We start from the raw sequence: 25,729 nt of genomic DNA on the forward strand, positions 1-25,729 counted from the left end.
CATAACAGTATTAACAAATACAACTCTACACATAGTGGTAGAGAGGTGATAAAAATATAATACAAACACAGTGCAGATCAGGAGTGCTGTCAACCTAGAAAGAAGAAGCAATAACAAGTTATGATTCTGAGGTAGACACACCTAGAGCAGGTACGTATGAGTAGATGCACACACCTACCCATATGTGCATATGTAGCCCATTTACATACAATATGTAAGTACAGCGAAAACGTTAAGCCTGAAGGGATTCCACTTACTGGATAAAAATAGACCAAAGATAAGTAAGGTTGCCTTGGCTTGATAGGTTGACTGATATATATTTTGGAGTATAAGGGGTTTCTCATGCTGCTTAGAGAATCCATGTCCCTGTACATGAGCGAAGTTTTAAGTTTATCCATTTTCCATCAGTTTCTAGGATTCTGTTGTTCTTTTACTGTATGTAAAAATGACTGCAGCCCTTTCCATGTAACACTGCTTCTTATGCTGTTTTTACTTTAATTTTTTCCTGCATGCACCACTCCACTTTGCCAACTTACCGTCAAATTTCTCCATGTCATGTCTGTTTCTTCCATTTCACTGTGTCTCCTCAACATGAAGTTAAGAGGAGATGACATACATGCTACCAAGATGTTGTCTATGCCCCTGCCGACATCCCTGCAGTGAAGGTATTTCTATTGAGACCTTAGCCTATGTCCCCAGTGCTGTCCATTCTGGTGCTATGCAAGCCTCTTCTTGCATGACGGTGATTCATTGACCGGAACTACCACTCCTCCCTAGGATGAGGTAGCTGCCATTAGCTACTAACTTCTAATCCTCTAACAACCTGGCTCTTCATGTCCAACGTGCTCTTTGAACTCAGGTCAACTAGGTCGTAGTCAAGGCTTTATCACTTTAAATCACACAGGTGGCTGCTTTTACTTTTTATTCTCTGAGATCAAGAAATCATTTACACTCTTTATTTAGTCTGCTATAGCACATGCATTAATAGCTAAATCTATCAATAGTTCAAATATAATGTAAAATAGTATGTCTTTGACATTAACATTATTGAGAGTCAAGTATTCAGACTACTTGGTCAGAGGAAAGGCTTATCAGTGACAGAGTAGAGATTTACTACAACACCTGTGAACATTTATAGTATGGTTTGAAAATAACTCTACTAGCAGGTGCGCACAGTATCAGCAAACCATGTCTTTTGTCCACCATTGCAAATAGCTGCATTTATTCCAGAAAGAATGTGCATTCATTAACCATTTGTAGCAGATGCACTAATAAAACTTCTTACCTCTCTGAGATGAAGGTTTTCCTTTTCCTTCTGCTCCAAAATGACCTCCAGATGACTGACCTGAGCTTCAGCCTCTGCCATCCTGCGAGTTTTTTCATTATCATCCTCCATAGATTTTGATGGCAAACCTTTGCTCTGTAGCATTTCTAGTAGCTTTTTAATGGACTCATCCCTTGCATTTAATGTTTGCTTCTGAGTTTCAATTCGTAGCTCCATTTCTTCTAATGTTTTTCTTAAAAGGAAAAGCTCCTTAGCTTGTCTGTCATGCTCTGCCTGAAGCCTACGGAAATTTTCTTCTGTAAGTTCAATGGTAAAATGTTCAGCACTTCTGTTTCCACTTTCTTGCTGAAGAAGCTGATTAAGATCCCTTTGGGTTCTAAGCTCATCTTGTAAAGCCTGGATTGTCATTTGCAGATGCTGAATTTTTAAAAACAGGAAAAAAAAAGTATTGGTCCTAAGTTTAGCAAAAAGAGAAATAAACAAATGTGCCTACATAAACAATCTAATAGGTTACCAACTTATAATGTTGCAGTTACATGGCATACTTTTTCAAAAAAATAGTTATAGCAAAAAATGTTTAAACAGAAAACTATACAAATCAAATGATGAAAACACATTTTAAGACCACGCTTGTCCAAAAAGCATTAATTAACATAAGGCACATTTTTATATGAACTGTACAGTTCTAGATGCAACATGCTGCCAATACACAAACATGCACGTGTGCACACACAGAAACACACACAAAGACTCACACATACTCACACAAACACACACACCAGTTTGAGGGTTCCATCCTGATAATGAGGAAGAGTAAGAAATTGTTAACACAAACACACTTTTTCCAAATGACTGTTACTGCATTCAGATACTGCAGGAGCTGTACATACTCTACATTTTTGTAAAGTATCGCCTAAACATCACCGCATGGATATTTAGCATCCTTGTGGGGGAAGACCCCAAAAGACAAGATGGTTTTACATTTAAAAGTGCCAATGTGCATACTCACCATTATGTTACATCCTGTCATCCGAGGGAAAGAATTTCTACAGCTGCAGATGTGTCATTACTATTCAGTACTGCAAGCACAGGCATTGTATGTAACAGTAACTGATTCCTAGCACAGCATTCTCTTCAAGTTCTGCATCTCTTCTTTAGCCTGTAGCTTGATGTTATACACTGTCAACTAGAATGCATCTGTATTATTGGTTCAAGTGGAATCTCCTGTCATGCTAAACAGACATGTTTTGAGATTTATTTAAAAAGGAAACAGTTCTCCCACTTGCATCATTTTGTACTGCTCCTGTTCTGATTGGTACGAATAGGCAAGCTACAACACAATGTCTATATCTTTAAGACACTGTCCACCAGTATGCTTTTAAGAATTGTAAATGACTTTATTAAAATAAATACTATTCATCACTATGGCAGGAACTAAGTGGTAAGCCTTCTCAGGGTAATATAAATATTAAACGTTACAGTGAGTGGTAGCAAACTAGGCTTTTCCAGGGTCACTAATAAACAGCTTTTACCTTTTTCTTATGTTTTCTTTTTTATTGTCTGTTAAAATCTGTGTTTTTCATCTCACACCTACATTTTGCATGAACATGATTACAGCACTGCAGAGAACAGTATCTAAACTCATTAAACTGGATCTTTGGGTGACTGTTAATTCTTGCAACAGTCCTTTATGCTTTTCGTGTTTATAAAACTTGACAGCATAGAGGCACAGCGATTAATATTAGTGTTTCACAGTGTTTATTTCTTGGCTTGGATACCTTCCCCTTGCAGTCTACATGTCACCCATGTGACAGTGTGGATTTTCATCAAGTGCTTCAGTTTCCCTCTGCATCACAAAGATATACACTAGGTAAACTTCCGCTTCTCGAAATGCTGTAGGTAAGCATGCTGAGAGTGAGTGAGTGTGTCTACATATCCTGTGATGGACTGGCACCCCTTTTAGGATTAGTTTCACTGCTGTGCACCCACTGAGTGCAAAGTTAGGCCCTGGTTCCTCTGCAGTCCTGAACTGGATTATCTAGGTTATCAGAAAATGAGTGAATAAATATTAGTAAAATACAGGTCATGAATTGTTGTTTTAAGCTTTATCCTCATAGAGCTATCAAATTACATCCCCTGCTGTTACTCACAAAATCCTTTAAGGTTCTTGCAACAGTAAGAGAAATAAACTCTACATCAAAGTTTAAACAAGTGTCCAAATGCAGCTCACCTCCTAACTTTCATAGATTTTGCCTTCTTTGTAGAACAGCCTGCATCCTTTCCTTCTCTCCATGAAGGATTTTGCTGGGTAGTCTGTTTTCCTCCCAGTTCCCAAAGACAAACTACTGATCCCCTAAATTGCTCACAGATTCACATGCAAAGTGTGAATGCATGTGCATAACATTTGACAGACAGATGCCAATCCATGACTAGTTCTCTCCCTTGTACCCATTAAGTGGTAGGATAGGAGTCTAGCTCCTCCATGAAACAGAATGCTGCAGATATCTAAAAATGAATGAATGAATACATTAATAAATACATTTGGTTAACTGCTTTTTATTGTACAAATTAGCTAATATTCTGATGACACCCAATGAAAATGTTATACCTGATTTTCCTATTAGCCTACCATTTCTTTACTCAAACAGAACATACCACTTGTTTAATACTGTTCTCATGATGCATAGTTTGATTTTATGCAAGTGTTTTTCATATAATGACTATTTTCAGTCTTTACCTGACCGTAAATACTGTACATTTTCTGCATTGGAGTTATACTGTTTTTGCACTTTTATTACACGTGCTGTTTAACTTTGGCCCAGTTTGTGGATGAAATATATTCAGGGACCAGTACTCATACCTGGTTAAAGAACAGATAACTATAGGTGTTCTGCTCTTTATAAAGGAGTCTATTGGTTTTAACATAATTCAGGAGTTTCCTTGTTGTGCCTTTCATTGCTAGTCCAGACTTTGTGGTGTTCTGCTGTTTTCCCACTCTGCTGAAACCACTTTCAAAGACACAGTAACTTAGGACATGCCATTCACCTCTCTTCATCCAAGGAAGAATTTCTTTCTTTCTTTATACTTGTCCCTTGCACATCAGGGTTCAGCTCTGAGCACATTGCTGTTCATACTAGTGATAGACTACATTAGCAAACAGGCTGGAGGGGACAGAGCAACAAAGCTGCTCTATGAACATGATATGGCATTACAAGCAGACTCTGAAAAAGAACTTTAGCAAATGATAGGGGAATGGAATTCAAACCTGAAAGCACATGGGATGAAACTGAGTTTAGACAACCCAGCTGCCATGGTAGCAAGTGAGGGAAATCAGAAGGAGCTGAAAATTGAGATAGAAGGAAAAACAGTGAAACAAGTAACTGGCTTCAAGTATCTGGGAGGTGTTGCTGAGGAAAACGAAGTCTAAATGAGGAGGTCAAAGCTAGAATAAGAGGGGCTGCAACCAAATGGCAGAGTGTTAGAGGTAATGTGTGAAAGAGCAATGCCAAAGAAACTGAAAACTAAGGTGTACAAAACATTAGCACTACCAGATCTTTAATATGGTACCGAAACTTGGGTAGTGAGGGCAGAGCAGTTGAGGAAGCCAGTGGTAAAGAATATGAAGTGCCTGAGATGGGTGGTCGGATGCACAATGGGGGACAGATAAAGAAATGATGACATCAGATGAGAAGCCAAAGTGGATCCAATTGCAGAAAAGGTCAAAGAGAACAGACTACGGTAGTTTGCGCATGTGTGCAGTAAAGTTGAAAATGATTTGGTGAAGAAGATTTGGGACAGGCAAGAAGAAGGCAAGAGGAAAGAAGATGTCCAGCAAAGAGATGAATGGATTGTGTGAGAAAATTCTGAGATAATCAGACATGAGTGTTAGAGAAGGAAGAACAGTGGCACTGAATCAAGAGAGAGGGTGACAGGTAATGTGACATCCCAACCCCATGTAGAAAAATGGGGAAAGGGGGAGTGTGACAACAATGATGATGGTGATAGGGATGATAATGATGGTGATGACCTATGCCTTGTGCATCATCTATCTCCTTTTTACTCCCATGAATACAACAGTAGCATACTTTAACTACTCAACAGCTACCCTCATACTCATTTTTAGTTTTCTACAACCCCTCCTCAGCTCAGTTTCCAGTCTCCAAAGAAGATAATAATTTCTGTTCTCAGACAAATATACATCTGTCATGAACCCATACAATCAATCACACTGTGTCTTCTAACATTGCCACCAGGTGTGTTGAATCACAACCCTACCATTGGTATAAACCTACTCTATATTAGAAATGATGTCTTTACTATCGACAGGCATCATGCTGGTCATCAAAACTGCCCGTTTAGCAATACTAATAGGCACTGCAATACTTACAAGCACCACAGAAGATGTGCTTAAGGTCCATATGTGAATACTAGGCTAACTGCCCTGAAGGGCCATTTTAAGCCTAGCAAATAGCTAGCTGTCAGACTCAAACTCTGTACCTTATGTCTATAAGGTGAAGACTTTAACCATTATGCCATACCCAATTTATACTGGGAATTACTTTATTTTGGGGCTCAAAACCTAAGTACCTCAAGTAATACCACTGCTAAACTCTTAGGTTCATAGTTACATATTAGCAATTATTCCACAGACCATTGCAAGCCTAACCCAAAAAATAATAAAAAAATCAATCCATCCTTAAATAGAGCAAAACAAGACAGACTGTGGGTAGGGTGGAGAATTTGAGGCTATCTATCCAGTTATCTAGGTTTACCGTAAAGTTGGCAAGCATGCTGCTCTGCTTGAGATATATTGTAAGTTTTTTTTCAGTGGTGAGGGATACACTGGGATATGAATCTGCCATGCCGACTGTCTAATTTATCTGTTGATGAGGGCTTAGTTCCATTAGCAAAGTATTTGATGTACCATTGGTTCTGGGCATACTTACAGGTGATCAATGTGTTGGTGGTAAAGCTGCTTTACTTCAAGAATGTAATGTTGTGGTGTGTTTCACCTGATCTATGTTAGAAGATTGACTTTTCTGAAAGATGATTTTTTATGGTTGAGACCATATGATTGACTTTTTGAAAAGAAAGCAACCAAAATCTGTATTTTGGCAGGGGGCAAGCCCTCCTGCATCCCCTGTAAATTATACATACCCACTCTGAGATCGCACTATAGTGATGAAAAGAGTAAATTCCTTGATGTACCCTGATCTCCATAGAAATATTTGGACTTTTTGCAATGTCAGTCCTATGGCTTCGACTATATGAAGTTTGACTTTATGAAAAGTTGATCATCTGAAGGGAACCCATTACAACGACACAGTGTATTGTACTGTATTTTATTGTGACAGCCAGTGATGTGCGTGTCATTTTTTCCCCTTTTCTCCACTAATCTTTGTAGTTAGGAATCCCTGAAGACTCACAAGCTGAGTGACATCTTTTGACACATGCATGTCAAAAGGTGTATTATATTCAAAAATGGGTCTTACTAGATATGAGCAGAGGGGAATTAGTACTTCTTTGGCTCTAGTGGAGATGCCTTTAAAAATGATATAGACGGCTTTATCAACTACCACAATGACATAACAGTCAAACAAAAATGAATTATCAACAAAGAGTCGCTATTTTCCTTATGGCAATGTCTGTCTGGCAGGGTGCCATACCTATATGGTATGTGAACAAGTTTTGCTTACCAAAATGAGCTATACTACATTTCTCCACATTTAATTTTCAGACTATTGTCCTTCCATAGATTAACATTGTCTAATCCAAGTTTGAGCAGTTTGATTCAGTGGAAGACTGAATAACAGCACCCAATTTTCAGCCATCTGCAAACTTTGATAGCCACATTCCAGTGATGACCTAAAGGTCAGAGGAATAGATGCCAAAAAAAGGAAGACCCAACACTGAGCCTTGTTGTACACATCTAGTTACTTTTATTTTCTTTCAGAAATGGACGTGTAACTCATTAACTTTACACCACACAACATAACAAATTATATTCCGATTTACACATCTGTAAATATGACATGCATTGGGAATATTGTCAGAAGCCTTTGTTAAGTCCAGGTATGCTGCATGTGCCTCATTACTATTGCCAAATTCTTTGGTTACCTTTATAAATAATTTAATGAGGTTAAAGAGGCAGGACTTTCCTTTGACAAAGCCAAACTGCTGAGGGTCCATGGTTAAGAGATTTTTAATGTCCAGGTTAATTATGTGTGAGACAACAGGTGCCATAGTTTTACATATGAAGGCGAGTGAGACTATTGGAACTATTGTTACCAGGGCCCATGGTTGGGCCACTCTTGTCTATCAGCATTACAATGGTTGTTTATTAGGCTTCAAGAATGTTACTGGCGGAGAGGCTTAGACTAAAGAGGTTAAGTACAGGTACAGATAGGCCATATTTGTCAATGATAATGAGTCATTATTAGAGAACATGGATGAGGTATTTTTAGATTTTGAGAGGGCTAGGAGAAAATGTTCCATAGTGATTAAATGAGGGATGGCTGGGACTGTCATATTTGTGGAAAAGCTATAACTGTGGGTGGAGTAAAATTTGGCTTAAAATTGTTAGTCAGTATATTAGCTATTTCCTTTGTTCATAGGTTCATAGGTTCATAGGTTCATACTAGGCTATCTGCCCTAGGGCATTTATAAGCCTAGCCAGAGTATGTTTGGCTTTCGCCACCCATTTTAAATAAATTTTGCTTTGCCCTTTTTCGAGGTTAGTATACTGTGCCTCTGTCTAACAGTGACACAAAAGTGATACCCGGGGTAAACCTATGATCTCCCATCCACTCATCAAGACTCCTCTTGAAGAGAATCAATGAGGGACTCTGCCTAACCTAGACTGGGATTTTATTCCAGAGTGAAGGGAGCCTCTGAGTTATGAATCTGTCCCTCCAGCATGTCCTATTTATTTCAGTGCTGAGGTTCAAGTCTCTCGAGTGTGTAGCTCGATGGGATTTGGATTTTTTGAGGTGCAGCATGTCCCTTAATTCCGGGTTGGACATGGCCTTATACGTCAGGCACAGGTCACCTCTGAGCAGGCGGTATGCCACTGAGTAGAGCTGGAGTTTCTTTAACCGGGCAGCATATGGCATCTGTTTGAGCCCTGTGATCCTCTTGGTGAGGTACTTTTGGGGTCTTTCCAGTTGCTGCAGGTGTTTGGTAAGGTACATCCCAAAAGGAGCATTGTACTCGATTATGGGCCTGATGAGGGATGAGTAAAGAGGCATGATGACCTCCCCTAATCTAGATGTGGATCCCTTCATGATTAGGTGGGCTATATAAAATGTTTTTCTAACCACTTTGGCCACGTGGTTGTCAAATGAGAGATTGCTATCAACTTGGGTCCCCAGGTCCCTAATTAATTCTTCTGTACTTAATGGATTACCACCTATGTGGTAATTTGTGGGCACTTTGTTTTTGCCAAAGGGGATGACTATACACTTTTTGGCGTTTAGCTTGAGGCCATGGCTCTGGCACCAGTTGTCTGTTTCTATGAGGCCCTTTTGGAGGATGCTTGTGTTGGCTGGAGAGTCAATTATGGCACCCAGTTTGCAGTCATCTGTGAACTTGGTCAGCCACAGTCCTTCCGTGTTGGCCTGTACCTCCGAGAAATATATACCAAACAAGAGAGGTCCCAGGACTGAGCCTTGTGGGATGCCACTTGTAACTGGTTTGGAGTCTGACATGGCTCCAGCAGTTCTAACCATGTGGGTTCTGTCCTTGAACCAGTTTGCAACCCATCTAGTGACATAGGGGTTTATATTTAAGCTGGTGAGCTTATCTATAATGCCCGAGTGGGGTATTGTATCAAAGGCTTTTGCGAGGTCCAGATAGGCTGTGTGGACCACCTTCCCTTCGTCAATGGCCTTGGTGACTGTTTCAAAGAAGTCAACCAGGTTTAAGAGGCAGGATCTGCCCTTAACAAAGCCGAACTTGGTAGGATCCAGTGTCTGTAGGTCCCCAATATCTTTATTTATGAGGTCCATGATGATCCTTTCCATAGCTTTGCAGACCAAGCTAGTCAGGCTTATGGGGCGATAGTTTCCAGGGTCCGTTGAGGCACCACCTTTGTGGAGAGGGACCACTGTTGCTGTACGCCACTCTTTGGGTACATATCCTGTAGTAAGGCTGAGATTGAACAGTAGTTTTATGTTTGGGTTTAGCTCTTCTTGGAGTTCATGTAGGATGCAGCCTGGGACACCGCCTGGTCCCATTGATCCTGTGTTCTTGCTTTGGAGAGGGCGGCTCCCACCTGAGCATCTGAGATGTCAGGGGCAGCACTCTGCTGGGATAGATGTTTGCCCTTTGGTGGGGAGTTTGCTGAACCTGTCAGCTAGGATGCTGGCAATGTCTGTGGGATCAGTGTATTTTTTGTCATTTTGGACTAATTCTGAGCATATCTGGGAATTCCCACCCAGGTTCCTAACATAACTAAAGAAAGCCTTGTGATTATCCTTAGTGTCCTGTGCAATTTTTCTCTCAAGCTGGCCTTTGACGATTTTATGAGTGCCCTTAGTGTTTTGGTAATACTGATCAGAGATGCCTTCCCTTTTTGGGATTTTGCTCTATCATGTAGTAGCTTCCTCCTTCTATTGTGTAGTTTGTTTATGGCTGGGGTCCACCAGACAGGTCGTCTGCCTTTGGAGGATTGGGTCTTGGTTTTATTTGGGATTGCATGATCCATGCATTCCTGAAGGTGTTCATAGAATGCATTTATAAAGGATTCTGCGGTCTGGGCCGTATTTTCCACAGGCCCGGGGGCTTTGAAGGATTCCACCTCAGTTTTGAGGAGTGTGAAATTTGCTTTAGAGAAGTTTTTCACTGTGGTTTTCTGGGCAGGGGCTGGGGTCAGGATGTGAATATCCAGTGAGATTAGTTTATGGTCTGATCTTACCAGTGAGGGATACACTTCTGGTCTGGAGCATAGAGTCCCCATGTTGGTAATGATCAGGTCCAGTATGTTTCCCGTGTTGTGGGAGTGGTAACAAGTTGTTCCATAGCATTTGAGTTTATGAATTCTAGGAACCTTTGGGCAAGGGTGTTGGAGCTAGAGTAATGCTCCCAATCTATGTTTGGGTAGTTGAAGTCGCCCAACATAATGGTGTTCGGAGAGACCTTCATATTTTCCAGTGTTCTCAGGAAGGCCGAGTGGGGTTCCTGGGTTTGGGAGGGTGGTCTGTAGCAGGCTATAAACTGGAAGGCCGTTTTACCCACTGTTAGTTGCACATGGATAGTCTCTGATGCTTCGTGCTTTGTCACCAACCTGGAGGTGTGGGTATCTTTGATGAATATCGACACTCCCCCTCCTTTTGTGGTTCGGTCCAAGTTTTGGGGACGAAAAGCATGGTATGAGGTATAACCTGGTAGTGCTGGGGTGCTCTCGGGAGTCCTGAACCAGGTTTCTGTTACTGCACAGATATCGATGTTCTCCATGCTAAGGAGAATTTCGAGTGCGTGCATCTTGAGGTTTAGACTTCTAGCATTGAGTAGCATTACTCTTAGTTTCTTATCCCTTGTGATACCTATGGAGGTGGGTTTGTCTTTTGAGTCTTGCCTAAAAAAGGCACTATGGGGGTAGCAAGAGCCTTTGCCAATATCCAAAAGCCCAGGGGTGACAGGTGCAAGCCGTCCCTAGCAAAGCATTGTGGCTTATCGTGCATATCATCCCAAGCTGACAGGCATTGGATCCCCTTTGAATGACACCAATACTTAAGCCAATTGTTGAAATTGATCATCTTGTCTTCATATTGTGGCATCATTCTTGGTGAGGGTAAGATGCTACTCAAGGTCAGGGTCATACCAGCCTGGGCTACATGCTCAGAGAGCTCCTCTATGTCTCTTTTCATGTAGTCCAGGGAGGTACGTCTCAGGTCATTCACACCAGCATGGACAATGACTGAGTCATATTTGTACTTGCCTTGGAGTGACCTGAGTGCTTGTGTTATGTGGCGGATCCTAGCGCCAGACAGGCTGCTCACCGTGACCTTCTCCTAGTTCAGCCTGGTGAGCGGGACGTCAGTGTGCCTGACGATAGAGTCACCTATTACAAGTGTATCAGGTGTGTTGTTTAGCCTTAAGGGCTGTGACTGTTCGCACACTGGCTTTGTGAGATATGTGTTGCACGTGTTTTGTTTTAGGGTAGCGGTTGCTTGGGTGTCTGCTTTGGAGGTCTCTGCTGCTTAGGCAGATCTTTATTTAGAGCCTCCGAGTATGTTTTTGTGTGATTATGTGTTTGGTTTGCTGTCGTGGTAGGTCTATGTGAGACTGGAATTGTAGTGAGTGTGGTTTCCTTCTCCTCCTGACTGGTTATGCCAGTACTGAGTTGAGAGAGCTTAGCCTCCAGTTTGGCTATATGGTTGCATCTCTCACATGTGTTGGAATTTGTTGGGAGGAGGAGAGGGTTGTCTGTGTACATGAGGCAGTTGTAACATTGCCTCAAGATTCCCATATTCACCAGCTGGACCAGAGAGGAGATTGACAACTGACCTTTGGACATGCTAGAATAATATTGGGAATTCCTTTATAATTGAAAACAAGGGCCAATGGGGAGCGAGGGTGTAGTGCTTTTAATTTTAGTGCTGACTTATAATTGCTTTAGTGAGCAAGTGCCAGGTAACAAGTGCAATGTGTTACAGGTAACTTAAATGCAAAACGACAAACAGTAACTTTCTTTCAAGCGAAGCAAGGAAATAAGTACAGTAAGCAATGCAGATATCACTAGGGATCCACAGAAGTGCTGAGAAGCCGTGTTTTAGGTGGAATTAGCGTTCCAGGGAAATAACAAGCATACAAACAAAGCTAGATTCAGCAGGCCTGGATCTAGTCTATGCTACAGCAAACAAGGTGTACCAATTTCAGTAAGATACAGTTCAAATATTCAGGCACTATAAACCTTTAACCAGGAATTCCCAGCTCAGAAGGGCAGAGTCCATCCTCTCCTCTCACAAAAGTGCAGACCACGAACCTTCTTAATATAAAATAACTGGCCTGAAGCCCAAGTGCTTAAACCAGAGCTAATACACTTTAAGAATAACAGACACTGAGCTCTCAGTATCAGTGTGTATAGTATTATTGTGAACTAGCTAGCTCCAAACATTGTTAGGTTTTAGCTTTTAAATTCCTGCCATAGTTAAAGACAGATTTGTTGGGTTTTTTTGGACTATTTTATTTTATTTTTTGACTATTTTAAGTTCATACTCAACTCTGAACTTCCTAGTTGTTCTCCTAAGCTCTTTACCGGTTTATATAAAAGTGTGTTCTTAAGGTAGGTACAATGAGACCTTTTATAAGCATTAAGCAATTTATTTCTCTTGTTATATAACTTATTTATAAATATATATATTCCACCATAGGCAGTTGTTTTTATAATTCACTTTATATTTGCCGCATATAGAGACTACCTTACTGATAAAACTATTAAAGTGGGAGTAGAAGTCAAAGGCATTGGCAGCAGCAGTTTTAGCAGTGGGTCCATCAGAGATGGATTACAGTGGAATTTATTTAGGTCATCAAGTAACTGAAGAAGATAATTTCCTAAACACAAAGGTATTTATATATAAAGATGGTATCTTAAATTTTAAAGGAAAAGGCCTCTATTAATGGTCTGATGATAATATATATGGGAATGTTAAAGAAGTAGCCATATTTGTGAGAACCCGATCAAGGATGTTTGGGCCCTTTAGTAGGATTTTTAACTATTTCTAAGACAGTTAACATTTATGACATCAAGGAAGTGTTAGGCATATTGACCATTGTCAGTACAGGTCATCCAGTTTACTAATGGATATTGAAAGTCCTCAGTAGAAAGGTGTTTGCCTTAATGGGGATATCAGCTAAGATTTTAACATTGCTATCATGCTTACAAGGAGATTTAAAAACTGTTCTATAACTAGCTCTGAAGTGGTAGTTTTACCTATGGTGGTATGGACACCTGGGATTTTAAATGTGATATTCTGAGGAATCTGCTGTAAGGTGATGATATCCTTGGCAAATGCAGACACCCTCCACTATTGCCAGTAGATCTGAGGACTTGATAAGCAGTATACACACATTCAGCTTATAAAGACATTACAGTAGGGCAAATTGATACAGGCAGCTAACAAGTAAGGCAGACCACTTTCTGAACTTGTATTCATGTTCAAGTAAAGAATACAATAGTCCTGAATCTCCAAATATCACAAAATTGAAAAAGAGTCTAGTAATGAACTTTGGAAAATAAGATCCCTGAAACAATGAAAAATCATAAATATACCCAAGTTACAGTTTCTTAGCACTAGATGCATTTCTTCAGAAAATTGTGAAAACATAAGTGTTCCTGTGACTTGGAAAAGAGATTTAGAGCCAAAGGCTATAGTAGGAACAGTATTAGTGATGCACAAAGGATTGCCAATGAAACTAACAAGAAAACCTTGTTACAGTACAAAAAAATTAATAAGAAGGGGAAAGGATGGAGAATCATTTCTGTGACTACATATGCATAAAATAGTAATTCAAATTTTTCGTAAACATTGGTCTGTTCTACAGCCTAATAATAACTTAGAACAGATATTGCCCCTTGACAGCAAATTTTCTTTTGGGTGGTGTAGGGCAATCAATCAAGCTTTATGGGGCCACAAAAGGGGACAGAAAACCAATTTAGTACAGACTAAGTGGGAGGTATACCTGTGGGTTTTTTCCCTTGTGAGAAATGCTGGCCATCTGTACATGTAAACAAAACATAAGAATTTTGAAATCAGACAACTAATGAGTTAAGGATTAAAAATATACTAACGTTCTTATTGCTCACATCCTACTGAGTGTGAGCAGAGACATAATTAGCCTTCATGGCTGCCTGGATGACAGGCTGCTCTGGGCAGATCACCCTGTACTGTACTGTACTTGGTATATCCCTAGTACTGGCAGCAATGGGGTGTGTCTGATAGGGGAGGCTTGATAGTCAGCAGGCAGGGCTGGTAATAAAAGAAAAATGTATATGGAAGAAAACTTGCAGAGGTTTCCACATTCACAAAGAGTGGCACTATAACACAATGAGCAACATAGGTAATATATAACAATTGTAGTACTATGGCCTTTTATCCATAGTCAGAAAAGCTTGTACGTATATGTGGCTTCATTGTAAACTTGTTCTTTCAGTTTATCTTTACAGGCCATCAACTCTTATTCTTTGTACATCTAGTATATGCAAAAGAAGCAAAGTACTCTAAACTCATAAATGTACGTTTATTATACAAGTTGTATGGACAGGACAACTGATGTCAAGAACATACGACTCTAGTATGACCTGCAACTAACCTTCTGCTATCTCAGTTTCATTCAGGTAAAACTAAATAAAATAAACAAATTAATGCAACTTACAGCACCAGTAGATTGCTGTTTCCTCAGTTCAGAGCTGTACTAGGTAATAGTGTGCTTAAAACCCCACTGCAATATGTACAACATTTTCCTGGTATCTCTTCTAAAAGCTTAGCATACCATTAGCAATTATAGAGCAGGACAGGTACAAATAAACTTTGCTGTTTTCAAGGTAAAAAATACAGATCAGCTGTTAGTTAAGACGAGCAGCATATTACAAAAACAATCTGTAATAAAATTCATGTCACCTTTTATACATTCTCCCCCTTCTCTTTTTAAGCCTGTAGAGGTCCGCTTCATTTGTTTTCTCTCTCTCTCTCTCTCTCAAACTTTTGTAAAAATACCCACTTACAAATTTACTTATTTTTATATCACCTTCAACTCCCTTGGTCCTTTACTGTACAGCTATCCATTCTCTTTTATATATTAACTAGAGTTCAGTCCTTTCTACAACTCAGAAGTTACCACTTAACCACATATCAGCCTCTTGCTTTACCAGCTCTGACAGCCTAGACAAGTCAGCGTTCCCCTATGAACGCTCCCTCACTCCTTTTTTCCTCATCAGTCTTTTTTTGGTTCCTAACTTCAGTCACCACAATGAAGACCGATGGCTTTTAAGAAACTTGGCTATTATGCCTACATTGATATTTTCCTTTTTCTATATTATATCTATAGCTAAATTTGTCTGTCTGTCTGTAAGCATATATCATTCCATACAAAAAAAATCATCCAAATTCCCAAGTAACTGGTCAGGTTCTATATTAGTCACCAAGATTGCCTACTTAGTAAGAAAACATTTTTCCAATGTATTGAATGGATCTTACACACACACACACACACACACACACACACACAGATATATATATATATATATATATATATATATATATATATATATATATATATATATATATATGAATCTACTTTGAAAGCTCGAAAGGCCAGATTATCGAACACGATTTTTGTGAGATGACATTGAAACCTTGATTTCCCGAAAGTGAAAGTTTTACCAGGGTTAAGTAAACACTTGCCCAACATGGGGAAATATGCCTTTTTCCCCACTGTAGTGCAATCCCGGGGTTGGTATATATAGTATGGGGTTGTGGGGGGCATATCCCCACACCTAGGTGGTTTTTACATATTGCAGTATGCATGCAAAATGATATTTTCATTTAATTTGTTTATGTTTGTTGTTGTTTTTGTTTTTATATTTGGGGAGGGTTGTGTTTTTCTTTTGTTTTGTGCTGTACGGTGTTTAAGTGTTGTGTGGTTTTGTATTTTTATAGTTGAGGTTCCGGTCTCGAAATACTGAAATTCAACATTTACATCATACACACACACAAATAAATATATATATATATATATGTAGAAGAGGAGGAAGTAGATGGAGTTGAAGAAGAATGGCAGCGCCTAAAAACAGCATGTTTTAGGACTACAGAAAAGATATGGGGCTGAGCCAGGTATGGAAATAAAGTACATAAGGAAAGCTGGTGGTGGAATGCAGAAGTCCAGGAAGTCATCAAAAGAAAGGAGTGCAGGAAGAAGTGGGAGATAGAAAAGACTGACCAGGCTATGAAGGACTACTGGCTGGCTAACAAAGAAGCTAAGAAAGAAAATGCAATAGCAAAGAATTGGGCATCAGAGGCACTCAATCATCTTCTGGAAAATGACTCAGTAAGTGGCACAAAGAAAGTATATCAGGTTGCAAGGCAAAGACAGAAAGATAAAGAAGATAGTCAGACACCCTTCATAATGGATGTCATCAATAACCTGTTCACCACCCCAGAGGACATCAAAGGCAGATGGAAGGGGTATATCCAGCAATTTCTAAATGAATAAAACCCCACAGAAGCTGTACTGCCCCAGACATGGCCTATGATGAGAGAAGAAGAGGAGCCCACCCTAGAAGAAATAAGAACAGCACTAAGCAAAATGAAGTCAGGGAAAGTAGCAGACTCAGATGAGGTCACAGCAGATATGATAAAGATGCTGGGTGAGATAGGAGAGAAATGGGTCTTGAAGGTACTAATAGCTATGTGGAGAGAAAGGAGTATCCAGATGACTAAAGAATAAGCATCCTCATGCCACAGTATAAGAACAAAGGAGACATCCACAACTGTGGGGACTACAGAGACATCAAACTCCTGCCACATTGTATGAAAGTTCTGGAGAGGTTGATTGATAAACGGATATGCACAGTAGTTGAATGTAAGATGGAAGATGAGCAGTTTGGATTTAGATCAGGATGCAGCACAACTGACCCAATGTTTGCAGTGAGACAGATGAGAAGAAGCTAGAGATGAGGAGAGAGTTCAACTGGGCATTCCTAGACTTGGAGAAAGCATATGACAAGGTCACAAGAAAACTGATCTGGGCAGTACTGCGGTGGCTTAAAATCCCAGAAACATTGGAAGAATTAGTGCAGGCTATGTACAAGGACCCAATGACTCAAGTACGAACAGTGTTCAGGCTCACAGAGGGGTTCCCAGTGGGAGTACACCTGGGTTCAGTTCTGTGCCCACTGCTGTTCATACTGGTGGTGGACTACATTAGCAAAAAGGTTGGAGGGGACTGATCAACAAAGTTGCTGTATGCAGATGATGTGGTATTACAGGCAGACTCTGAGATAGAACTTCAGCAAAGGATAGGAGAATGGAGTGGAAAACTGAAGGCACATGGGATGAAACTAATTACAGATAAGATGGTGGTAATGGCAGCAAATTGGGGAAATCAGAAGAAGCTGATAACAGAGATACAAGGGAAGATAGCGGAAAAGGTAAACAGCTTCAAGTATCTGGGAGGGGTGGCTGAGGAGACAGGAAGTCTGAATAAAATGGTCAAGGCTAGAATCTGAGGGGCTGCAACCAACTCAGGTGTAGTCTGACAGAAGAATGCCAAAGCTGAAAAGTAAATTGTACAAGACAGTGGGGTGACCAGTACTACTGTATGGTACAGAAAACTAGGCAGTAAAGGCATTACAGCTGAAAAAGCTAGAGGTGATGGAATGAAGTGTCTGAGAAAGGTAGTAGGATGCACACTGTGGGACAGATAAAGAAATGAGCACATAAGAGCAGAAGCCAAAATAGCTCCAATTGCAGAAAAGATCAAAGAGAGCAGATTACTGTGCTTTGGGCACATGTGCAGAAAAGCAGAAAACAATCTGGTGAGGAAGATTTGGGACAGACAGGAAGAAGGTAAGAGGAAGCAAGGACATCCAGTAAAGAGGTGGATGGATTATGTGAAAGAAGATCTGTGACAGTCAGGCATGAATGTTGAAGAAGGCAGGAGTGTGGCACTGAATAGAGAGAGCTGGTGACAGTTTACATGATACCCTACACCATGTAGAAAAAATGGGAAAAACTGGGCTGCTGATGGTGATATATATATATATATATATATATATATATATATATATATATGTATATAATATGCCGTGGTGGTGCAGCGGTACCGTTGTTGCCTCACAGCAAAAGGTTCTCCCGTTCGGTTCTCGGCTAGAGTGCAGGGAGTGCCTTCTGTGTGGAGTCTGCATGTCCTCCCCGTGGTTGGGTGGGCATTTGAAAGACATGCATAAATGGGCGTGCCTTCGTTGAAGGTTGAACATCGAGCTGGCACCTCGGCATTCGTGAAAATCTACTGCCAATCACTAACGGACCGGAGTTCCGCTATGGCAAGAAAAGACAAAAGACAACAACAACATACATATATATATATATATATATATATATATATATATATATATATATATATATATATATATGTATATACACTGTTTGTACTTCTCACAAAAAACAAGTAAAAATCAAAATTCAGCACTTCTGCTACTGGTCAAACCTAGATGTCTTCCTTCCAGATTGCTCAAGTTTCTAATTGCATCTCCTGATACTTTATAACTTTATGCCTCAGAGATTGCAGAACTCTGTAGTCACTAGGTGCATCTATTATGATTATTAATGTTGTCTTTTGTCCTTTTTTGTTTACTATATCATAGGTTCATAGGTTCATAGATTGGTACTAGGCTATCAGCCCTCGGGCCTATACAAGCCTAGCCATAACAATTCCCTGACTATTTTTTCCCACAATATTTACTTCCATGGACCCCTGTCTAGCAGGGCGACTGATGTTATCCCCGGGGTAAATTTCCTATTTCCTATCTAGTCTTCTTGCTTCTTCTTTCTTAACTGTTTATACTGGATCATCCCTTAGGATTATTACTTCTTCATTTTTGGGGGGGTCATGTTTCCAGTGTTTCTCAGATACTTGTATATTGAAGTGTTTGCACAATCATCAATGTGACAATCTTGTCACACGTTTGTGCTGTTTAGTAGGTCAGTTCTCAGCCATACATGTATCACAGTGAGGAACCACAACAGCAACTATTTCTACTTCTGAGGGTCATAACCTACAGTTGTCTGTATCTCCAACTTTTTCTCTAAAGTTTGTGAACCAGCATATATGATACAAGCTTTCCTGAACTGCCATTACTAGTCTAGTTTAAATTCTTCTCTCTTTAGCCACCTGATATATCAACTTTTGACCAGCATGTGAATGCTCCAGTTGTTCTTTGTATTTGCTACTCTGACTTTGTTTTTTGTTTTTTTTGTTGTTTTTTTTTTTTTGTTTGTTTTTTGTTTTTCCTGCTTTTTTTTCCCTCCCTGCCTCAGTGTTAATCCATCTAGCTCCTCTCTCTAAGAGTTGAGCAGTGAAGAGCAGACCCGATACCCATCCAAGGCTAGGGAGGTTTGCTTTTAAGAACATAATTCCTTCACACATACTGTACCCATCCCAGTGATCAGCATGCAGTGATATCAGCGAAGGCATGAGCACTGGTGACATAAAACCTCAAGATTACTTTACCTCATCTTGAAGCCAGTAGTCATGTTGCATCTTCACTTTCCACTGGAGATTCTACAATGAGCAGGGCTGCCTGGACATGCACCCCACACCCTAGCAGAAAGTGGTAAGCCATCAAAGCCACATCACTCTTCTCTTTCCTTCACATCAGCTCTAGAAGGCATCCAAGCACCTATATGAGTTTGATCACATGGGTTAGAATGAGGGCTTTATCCATCCATGACTATGGAACTGGCACACCTCTCACTACAATTATGGGCTTTCCAGTTTGTTTTGTTTTATAATTCTTCTCTCACAGAGATTATTTATAGCTTTATAATAAATATATATATATATATATATATATATATACATATATATACATATATATATATATATATTTATGTATATATATATATATATATATATATGTGTGTGTATATATATATATATATATATATATATATATATATATATATATATATGTGTGTGTGTGTGTATATATATATATATATATATATATATATATATATATATATATATATATATATATATATAAACTGTAAGCCTGTTTCCTACCTTTCCTGTAACTAGTGTTCCAGATACAGATTTGCTGTATCCAGGACTGTATGTAAGCTTCTGAGCCCCCCAAGCCTTTCTGTGTTGGAAGGAAACCTTCTAGCTTATCAGTGGGAGTGGTAAGCACTAGGTAACCTGTCTACCACATAAGGAGTGGTTCTGGCCCAGAAATTGTAGTTATTGGCTGTTTGGGCAATCTCTTCCATCTCTCTCAACTTTCTGATTTGAAAGCCTGCATTTGCACTTGTTTCTGTCCTGTAACTCGACTAGTGCAGATACAGATTCTTAGTTTTAGCACTTAAATTCGCTTATTCATGCTCAACACTTGTTCAGAACTTGTAAGCACTAAATAAGCTACTAATTACTATAGCACTCAATCTTCTTCATTACCTAGAGGAAAACAGTTTTTGTACTTACTTTTCTCACTTGCTTAGAGAAAAACAGCTCTTGTACTCACTTTCCTCACTTATCTAGAGGAAAATTGTTTTATTTATTTTTTATTTATTTTTATTTATTTTACATTTGTTGACCGGGCTAGTCTAACTGGATACATGTCCATTTTCAGTAGAGGCCCAGGGAGAATCAGTAGAGGCCTGGGGAGAAAAGCTCCAAGCATAGGCAACAACATAAATTACAGCATAACATACAATTTATACAATAATAAGATAATAGTAGAACATTGTTGAGATTCTAAATATGGAAAAACTTATACAGAGTCCATTTTTTTTTTTTTTTTTTTTTTTTGTAAAGCTAATATAAAGATTCTTATAAAGTAGTAAAAAGGGAAACTTGTTAGATAGTAGTGGGATGTTAAATAACTGGTTAGTTCAGGTCAGCATCCATCTACAAAAGGTTAGCAAAGTATGAGGAGAGCATGATTGAGGAGAGAAGTATTAGTCAGGGTTAGAGCAGGGACAAAGCCAATGTGTTTTAAGATATTCTTTAAGGCGTTTTTTGAAAAGCAGTGTAGAAGAAAGAGTCAAAAGTTCACTTGGAAGCTGATTCCAGCTTTTTCCCACTGTATTAGAGAAAAGTGAGTCCCCAGCTCTGTTGTTAGGTTTAGTAGTTGAGACTAGAAGTTTATTATCTGAGCGTAGTGTTGCTAGATTTTTGTATGGGGTAATAAGGCTAGAGAGGATTGGGATATTGATAAGGTGGTGAAGGATTTTTTGGGTCATAGTAAGTTGTTGACATTGAAGTTGGTTCTGCAGTTCTAACCATCCCAATTGTTTAAGGTTGTGGCAGTGGTGGGTTGTAAAAGGGGCGCCAGTGGCAAATCTAGCTATGTTATTGTAGCTGGTTGCAAGTTTGTTAAGGTTGTTTTTGGATAGATTGGTATATATGGCTGAAGCATATAGTAGGGTAGAGATAAGGTGGGTCTGGGCAATAGTGGTTCTTGCTAATGGCATAAGGAAGGGATTGATTCTATAGAGAGCCAAGTTTTCTGTTGACAGATTTTATGGTACTATTAATGTGCTCGTCAAAGTTAAGGTTGTGGTCAATAGTAATACCCAGGAGACGAGTTGAAGTATCAGGGGATATGCTAGTTCCATTGTTGGAAGTTACTGTGAAGTGGATTTGTGGTGACTTTTGGGTAGGAGCAAAAAGCAGTAATTTTGTTTTTTTTGGGGTTCAGGAGGAGGCAATGCTGCATGAACCAATTTTCAACAATATTAAATAACTGTTTGGATGAGGGTCTGGAGAGAGGTTGGGGACTTGGCTGTGCATAATAAAGTAGAATCATCTGCATATTGTATGCAGGTGGCTTGGGGAATTTTGGCATTTAGATCATTAATAAAAACTGAAAAGAGAAGAGGGCCTAAAATAGAGCCTTGAGGTACTCCAATGTTGACAGAGAGGGGTGTAGAAAGATTATTGTCCCACAGCACTGCTTAGTGCCTGTTTTCCAGATAGGATTTAAACCAGAGTAATGATTGTGGGTCAAGTGATAGGGCTTTTAGCTTGTCCATAAGTAGGTGATGGTTAACCATGTCAAATGCTTTTGAAAGGTCAATGAATAGTGCAGAGGAAAGAGAGTTGTTATTACAATGTTTGTTTATAGAGTCAGAAAAGGATAGGAGGGCAGTAGTAGTGCTATGGTGAGGCCTGAAACCATGCTGGCAGTTAGCAAGTAGATTTTTTTGGAGGAGGTGGTGTAGTAATTGTCAATGTATACATTTTTCCATTATTTTAGCTATTGGAGAGAGTAAGGCAACTGGTCGAAAGTTAGAAAGTTCAGTAGATGCACTGCCTTTATGTAGAGGAATGATATGGGAGACTTTCCATATGGATGGGATCATGCTTTCTGTAATTGTCCTATTAATAAGGATGGAAATGGGATAGGCAATGGCTGTGGCAGCAATCTGCAGATATTCTGCTGGAAGACAGTCAGCAGAAGGGGTGCCTAGTTTAAGTTTTTGTAGGAGGGTGCAAATGAGGGATGAAGGTACTGGTTGTAAATGGAAGGTAGGGACTTGGCTATTTGTAGTATTAGATGGGCTAGTGCTAATAGGAGGTAATGTGTTAGCTAGAGTTTGAATGGCATCTTTTATATTCAGGCATGTCCAAGGGTCAGCTCCCAGTGTTCTCTCCTGTCTATCTGATGAATCTGGGCATCTTGAGGCAATGTAGAAATTGCCTCATGTACACAGACAACCCTCTCCTCCTACCACCCAACACTACAACCTGTGAGAGATGCACTTATCTAGCCAAACTAGAGGTAAAGCTCTCTCCAACCAAGACTGAACTTAACAGTCATGAGAAGAAGGTAAACATTTGCACCACACTCATCACATAGTCTCACTAAATCTACACCACCAAAATCCACACATAGTAACACAAAAACATTCGCAGAGACTCTCAATAATAATCTGTCTAAGCAACAGAGACCTCCAAAGCAGAAACGCAAGCAACTTCCATCCCCCAACACAACCCAAATGACAAATAGCCCACAGACTCAGTGTGCCACTCAACCACAGCCAATAAGGCAAAACAATGTACCCAACACACTAGTCATAGGTGACTCTATAGTCAGGCACACTGATGTCCCACTCACCAGGCTAAACAAAGAGAAGGTTACTGTCAGCTGCCTGTTGGGTGCCAGGATCAGCCACATAACCCATGCACTCAGGTCACTCCACAAGAAAGTAAAAATATGACTCTGTCATTGTCCATGTTGGTGTGAATGACCTGAGACATACCTCCCTGGACTACATAAAAAGAGACATGGAAGAGCTCTCCGATCTTGTAGCCCAGGCAGGTATGACCCTAGCCCTGAGTAGCATTCTGCCATCACCCTGAATGATACCACAGTACAAGGACAAAATGATTGCCTTCAACAATTGTCTAAGCTTCTGGTGTCATTCTAAGGGGATCCAGAATCTGTCTGCTTGGGATGACATGGTCGACAGACCACGATGCTTTGCCACAGATGGCCTGCACCTGTTGCCCCTGGGATTCCAGATACTGGCTAAGGCTCTTGCTGCCCCTATAGTGCCTTTTTTAGGCAAGGTTCAATAACAAATTCATCACCGTAACAGGAACAGGCAAGCAAAAACTGAGGGTAATGCTACTCAATGCTAGAAGTCTAAATCTCAAAATGCACTCACTTGAGGCACTCCTTAAAATGGAGAACATTGATATCTGTGCAGTGACTGAGATCTGGTTCAAGGCTCCAGAGAGCACCCCTGCACTACCAGACTATAAACCCCTGCACTACCAGGCTATAACTCATACCACACGTTTCAGCCATGTAACCTGGACCAAAACACCAAAGGCGGAGGTGTGCCCATATTCATTAAGGATATCCACACCTCCAGGCTAGTTGCTCAGCATAATGCATCTGAGGTTATCCAAGTACAACTAACTCTGGGAAAAACTGAAATCCTGATGGTAGCCTGCTACAGATCCCCCACCATGCCCCAGGATTTCCGCTCCTCTTTTCTTGATGTACTGGAAAATATTAGGGTTCAACCAAACACCCGAATAATGGGTGACTTCAACTACCCCACCATTAACTGGGAAAACTACTTGTGTACCAACTCCTTAGCTCAACGCTTTCTGGAATTCATAAACTCCAATGCCCTGGATCAACATATCCACACCCCCACCAGGGGCAACAATATCGTAGACCTAGTCATTACCAACATGAGTGACCGGTGTTCCACACCTGAAGTCAACTCCTTGTTGGTCAGATCCGACCATAAACTAATCAGTCTTGATATCCACATCCCCCACCCCGAACCCCCATTAAGGAAGCCACAGTAAAAAAAATCTCCAAAGCCAACTTCATGCTTCTTAAGACAGAAGTGGTGAACTTCATGATACCCATTCAGATGGACAATACAGTTACAACTGCTGAATCCTACACAAATGCACTGTATAAGCACTTACACGAGTGCATGGATCGTGCTATCCCAAACAGAACCAAGATGCTATCCTCCAAAAAAAGGAAGCCAATCTGGTGGTCCCCTGCCATAATCAAACTCTACAACACAAGGAAGAAACTGTTGCAAAAGAGAGTAAAATCACATGAGTGGAGAAGCTCCCTGGTCAGCATCAGTAAGAAGCTGAGATCCATTATAAGATCCTCCAAAGCTAGCTACAAAAACAAAATTGCCACTAATTCTAAGGACAACCACAAAGCATTCTATAGCTATGTCAAGAATCTCAATGGCAATGTCCAGATCTGCTCTGAGTTACAGCACAAAGGCACGAAAATTACAGAACCAACTGATATTGCCAACATCCTGGCAGATAGGTTCAGTGCTAACTTTACTCCCCCTCCCCCAAAGGGCCCATATCTATACAGGAAGAATGCAGAGTCCCTGTAATCACAACTACACAGGTAAAAGCTGCACTCTCTAAAGCCAAAAACACAGCATCCATGGGACCGGACAACATCCCAGGCTGCGTTTTACACGAACTTCAGAATGAACCGGCTCCCCACTTAAGCACCATGTTCAATAATAGCCTCGCATCAGGCTTTGTGCCCACTGAATGGCACACAGCAACAGTTATCCCACTCCACAAAGGGGGAGCCACCACTGATCCTGGGAACTATTGACCTATTAGCCTGACGAGCCTGGTCTGCAAGGCCATGGAACGTATCATCATGGAACTCATAAACAAAGACATTGCTAACCTCCAAACTCTGGATCCCACCCAGTTTGGGTTTGTGAAAGGCAGATCATGCCTCCTGAACCTGATCGACTTCTTTGAGGCAGTCACCAAAGCCGTAGATGAGGGTAAGGTGGTTTACACAACCTATCTTGACCTCGCCAAGGCTTTCGACACCATCCCCCATTCTGGAATTATAGCTAAACTCACTAAACTAGGCATAAATCCCTATGTCACAAGATGGGTTGCCAACTGGCTCACTGACAGAACCCACACTGTAAAAGTTGCAAACTTCAAATCTGACCTCAAAGCAGTGACAAGTGGAGTACCACAGGGTTCCATCCTGGGACTTCTCCTGTTTGGTATCTACTTCTCTGAAGTACAGGCTAACACAGAAGGCCTCTGGCTAAAGAAGTTTGCAGATGACTGCAAACTAGGAGCCACAGTCAAGTCCCCAAATGATGTGGACATCCTACAGAAGGGCCTCACTGAGACAGATGCCTGGTGTTAGAGCCATGGCCTCAAGCTCAATGCCAAAAAGTG

General features: G+C 40.4%; 1 protein-coding gene across 1 annotated transcript in view; it reads right to left on the minus strand.

Annotated features, from left to right (window-relative positions):
• ERC2 (ELKS/RAB6-interacting/CAST family member 2) overlaps nucleotides 1-25,729 on the minus strand; it is a 6,021,505-nt gene that overhangs the window by 5,330,710 nt on the left and 665,066 nt on the right. Inside the window, exon 3 of the mRNA XM_044078585.1 lies at nucleotides 1,286-1,702. Within this exon, the coding sequence (XP_043934520.1) occupies nucleotides 1,286-1,702 (417 nt within the window). The remainder of the gene's footprint in view (nucleotides 1-1,285; nucleotides 1,703-25,729) is intronic.

The sequence above is a fragment of the Protopterus annectens genome, chromosome 7.part1 (genome assembly GCF_019279795.1).
Source record: "Protopterus annectens isolate FY-2018-M chromosome 7.part1, PAN1.0, whole genome shotgun sequence".
Lineage (NCBI taxonomy): Eukaryota > Metazoa > Chordata > Ceratodontiformes > Protopteridae > Protopterus > Protopterus annectens.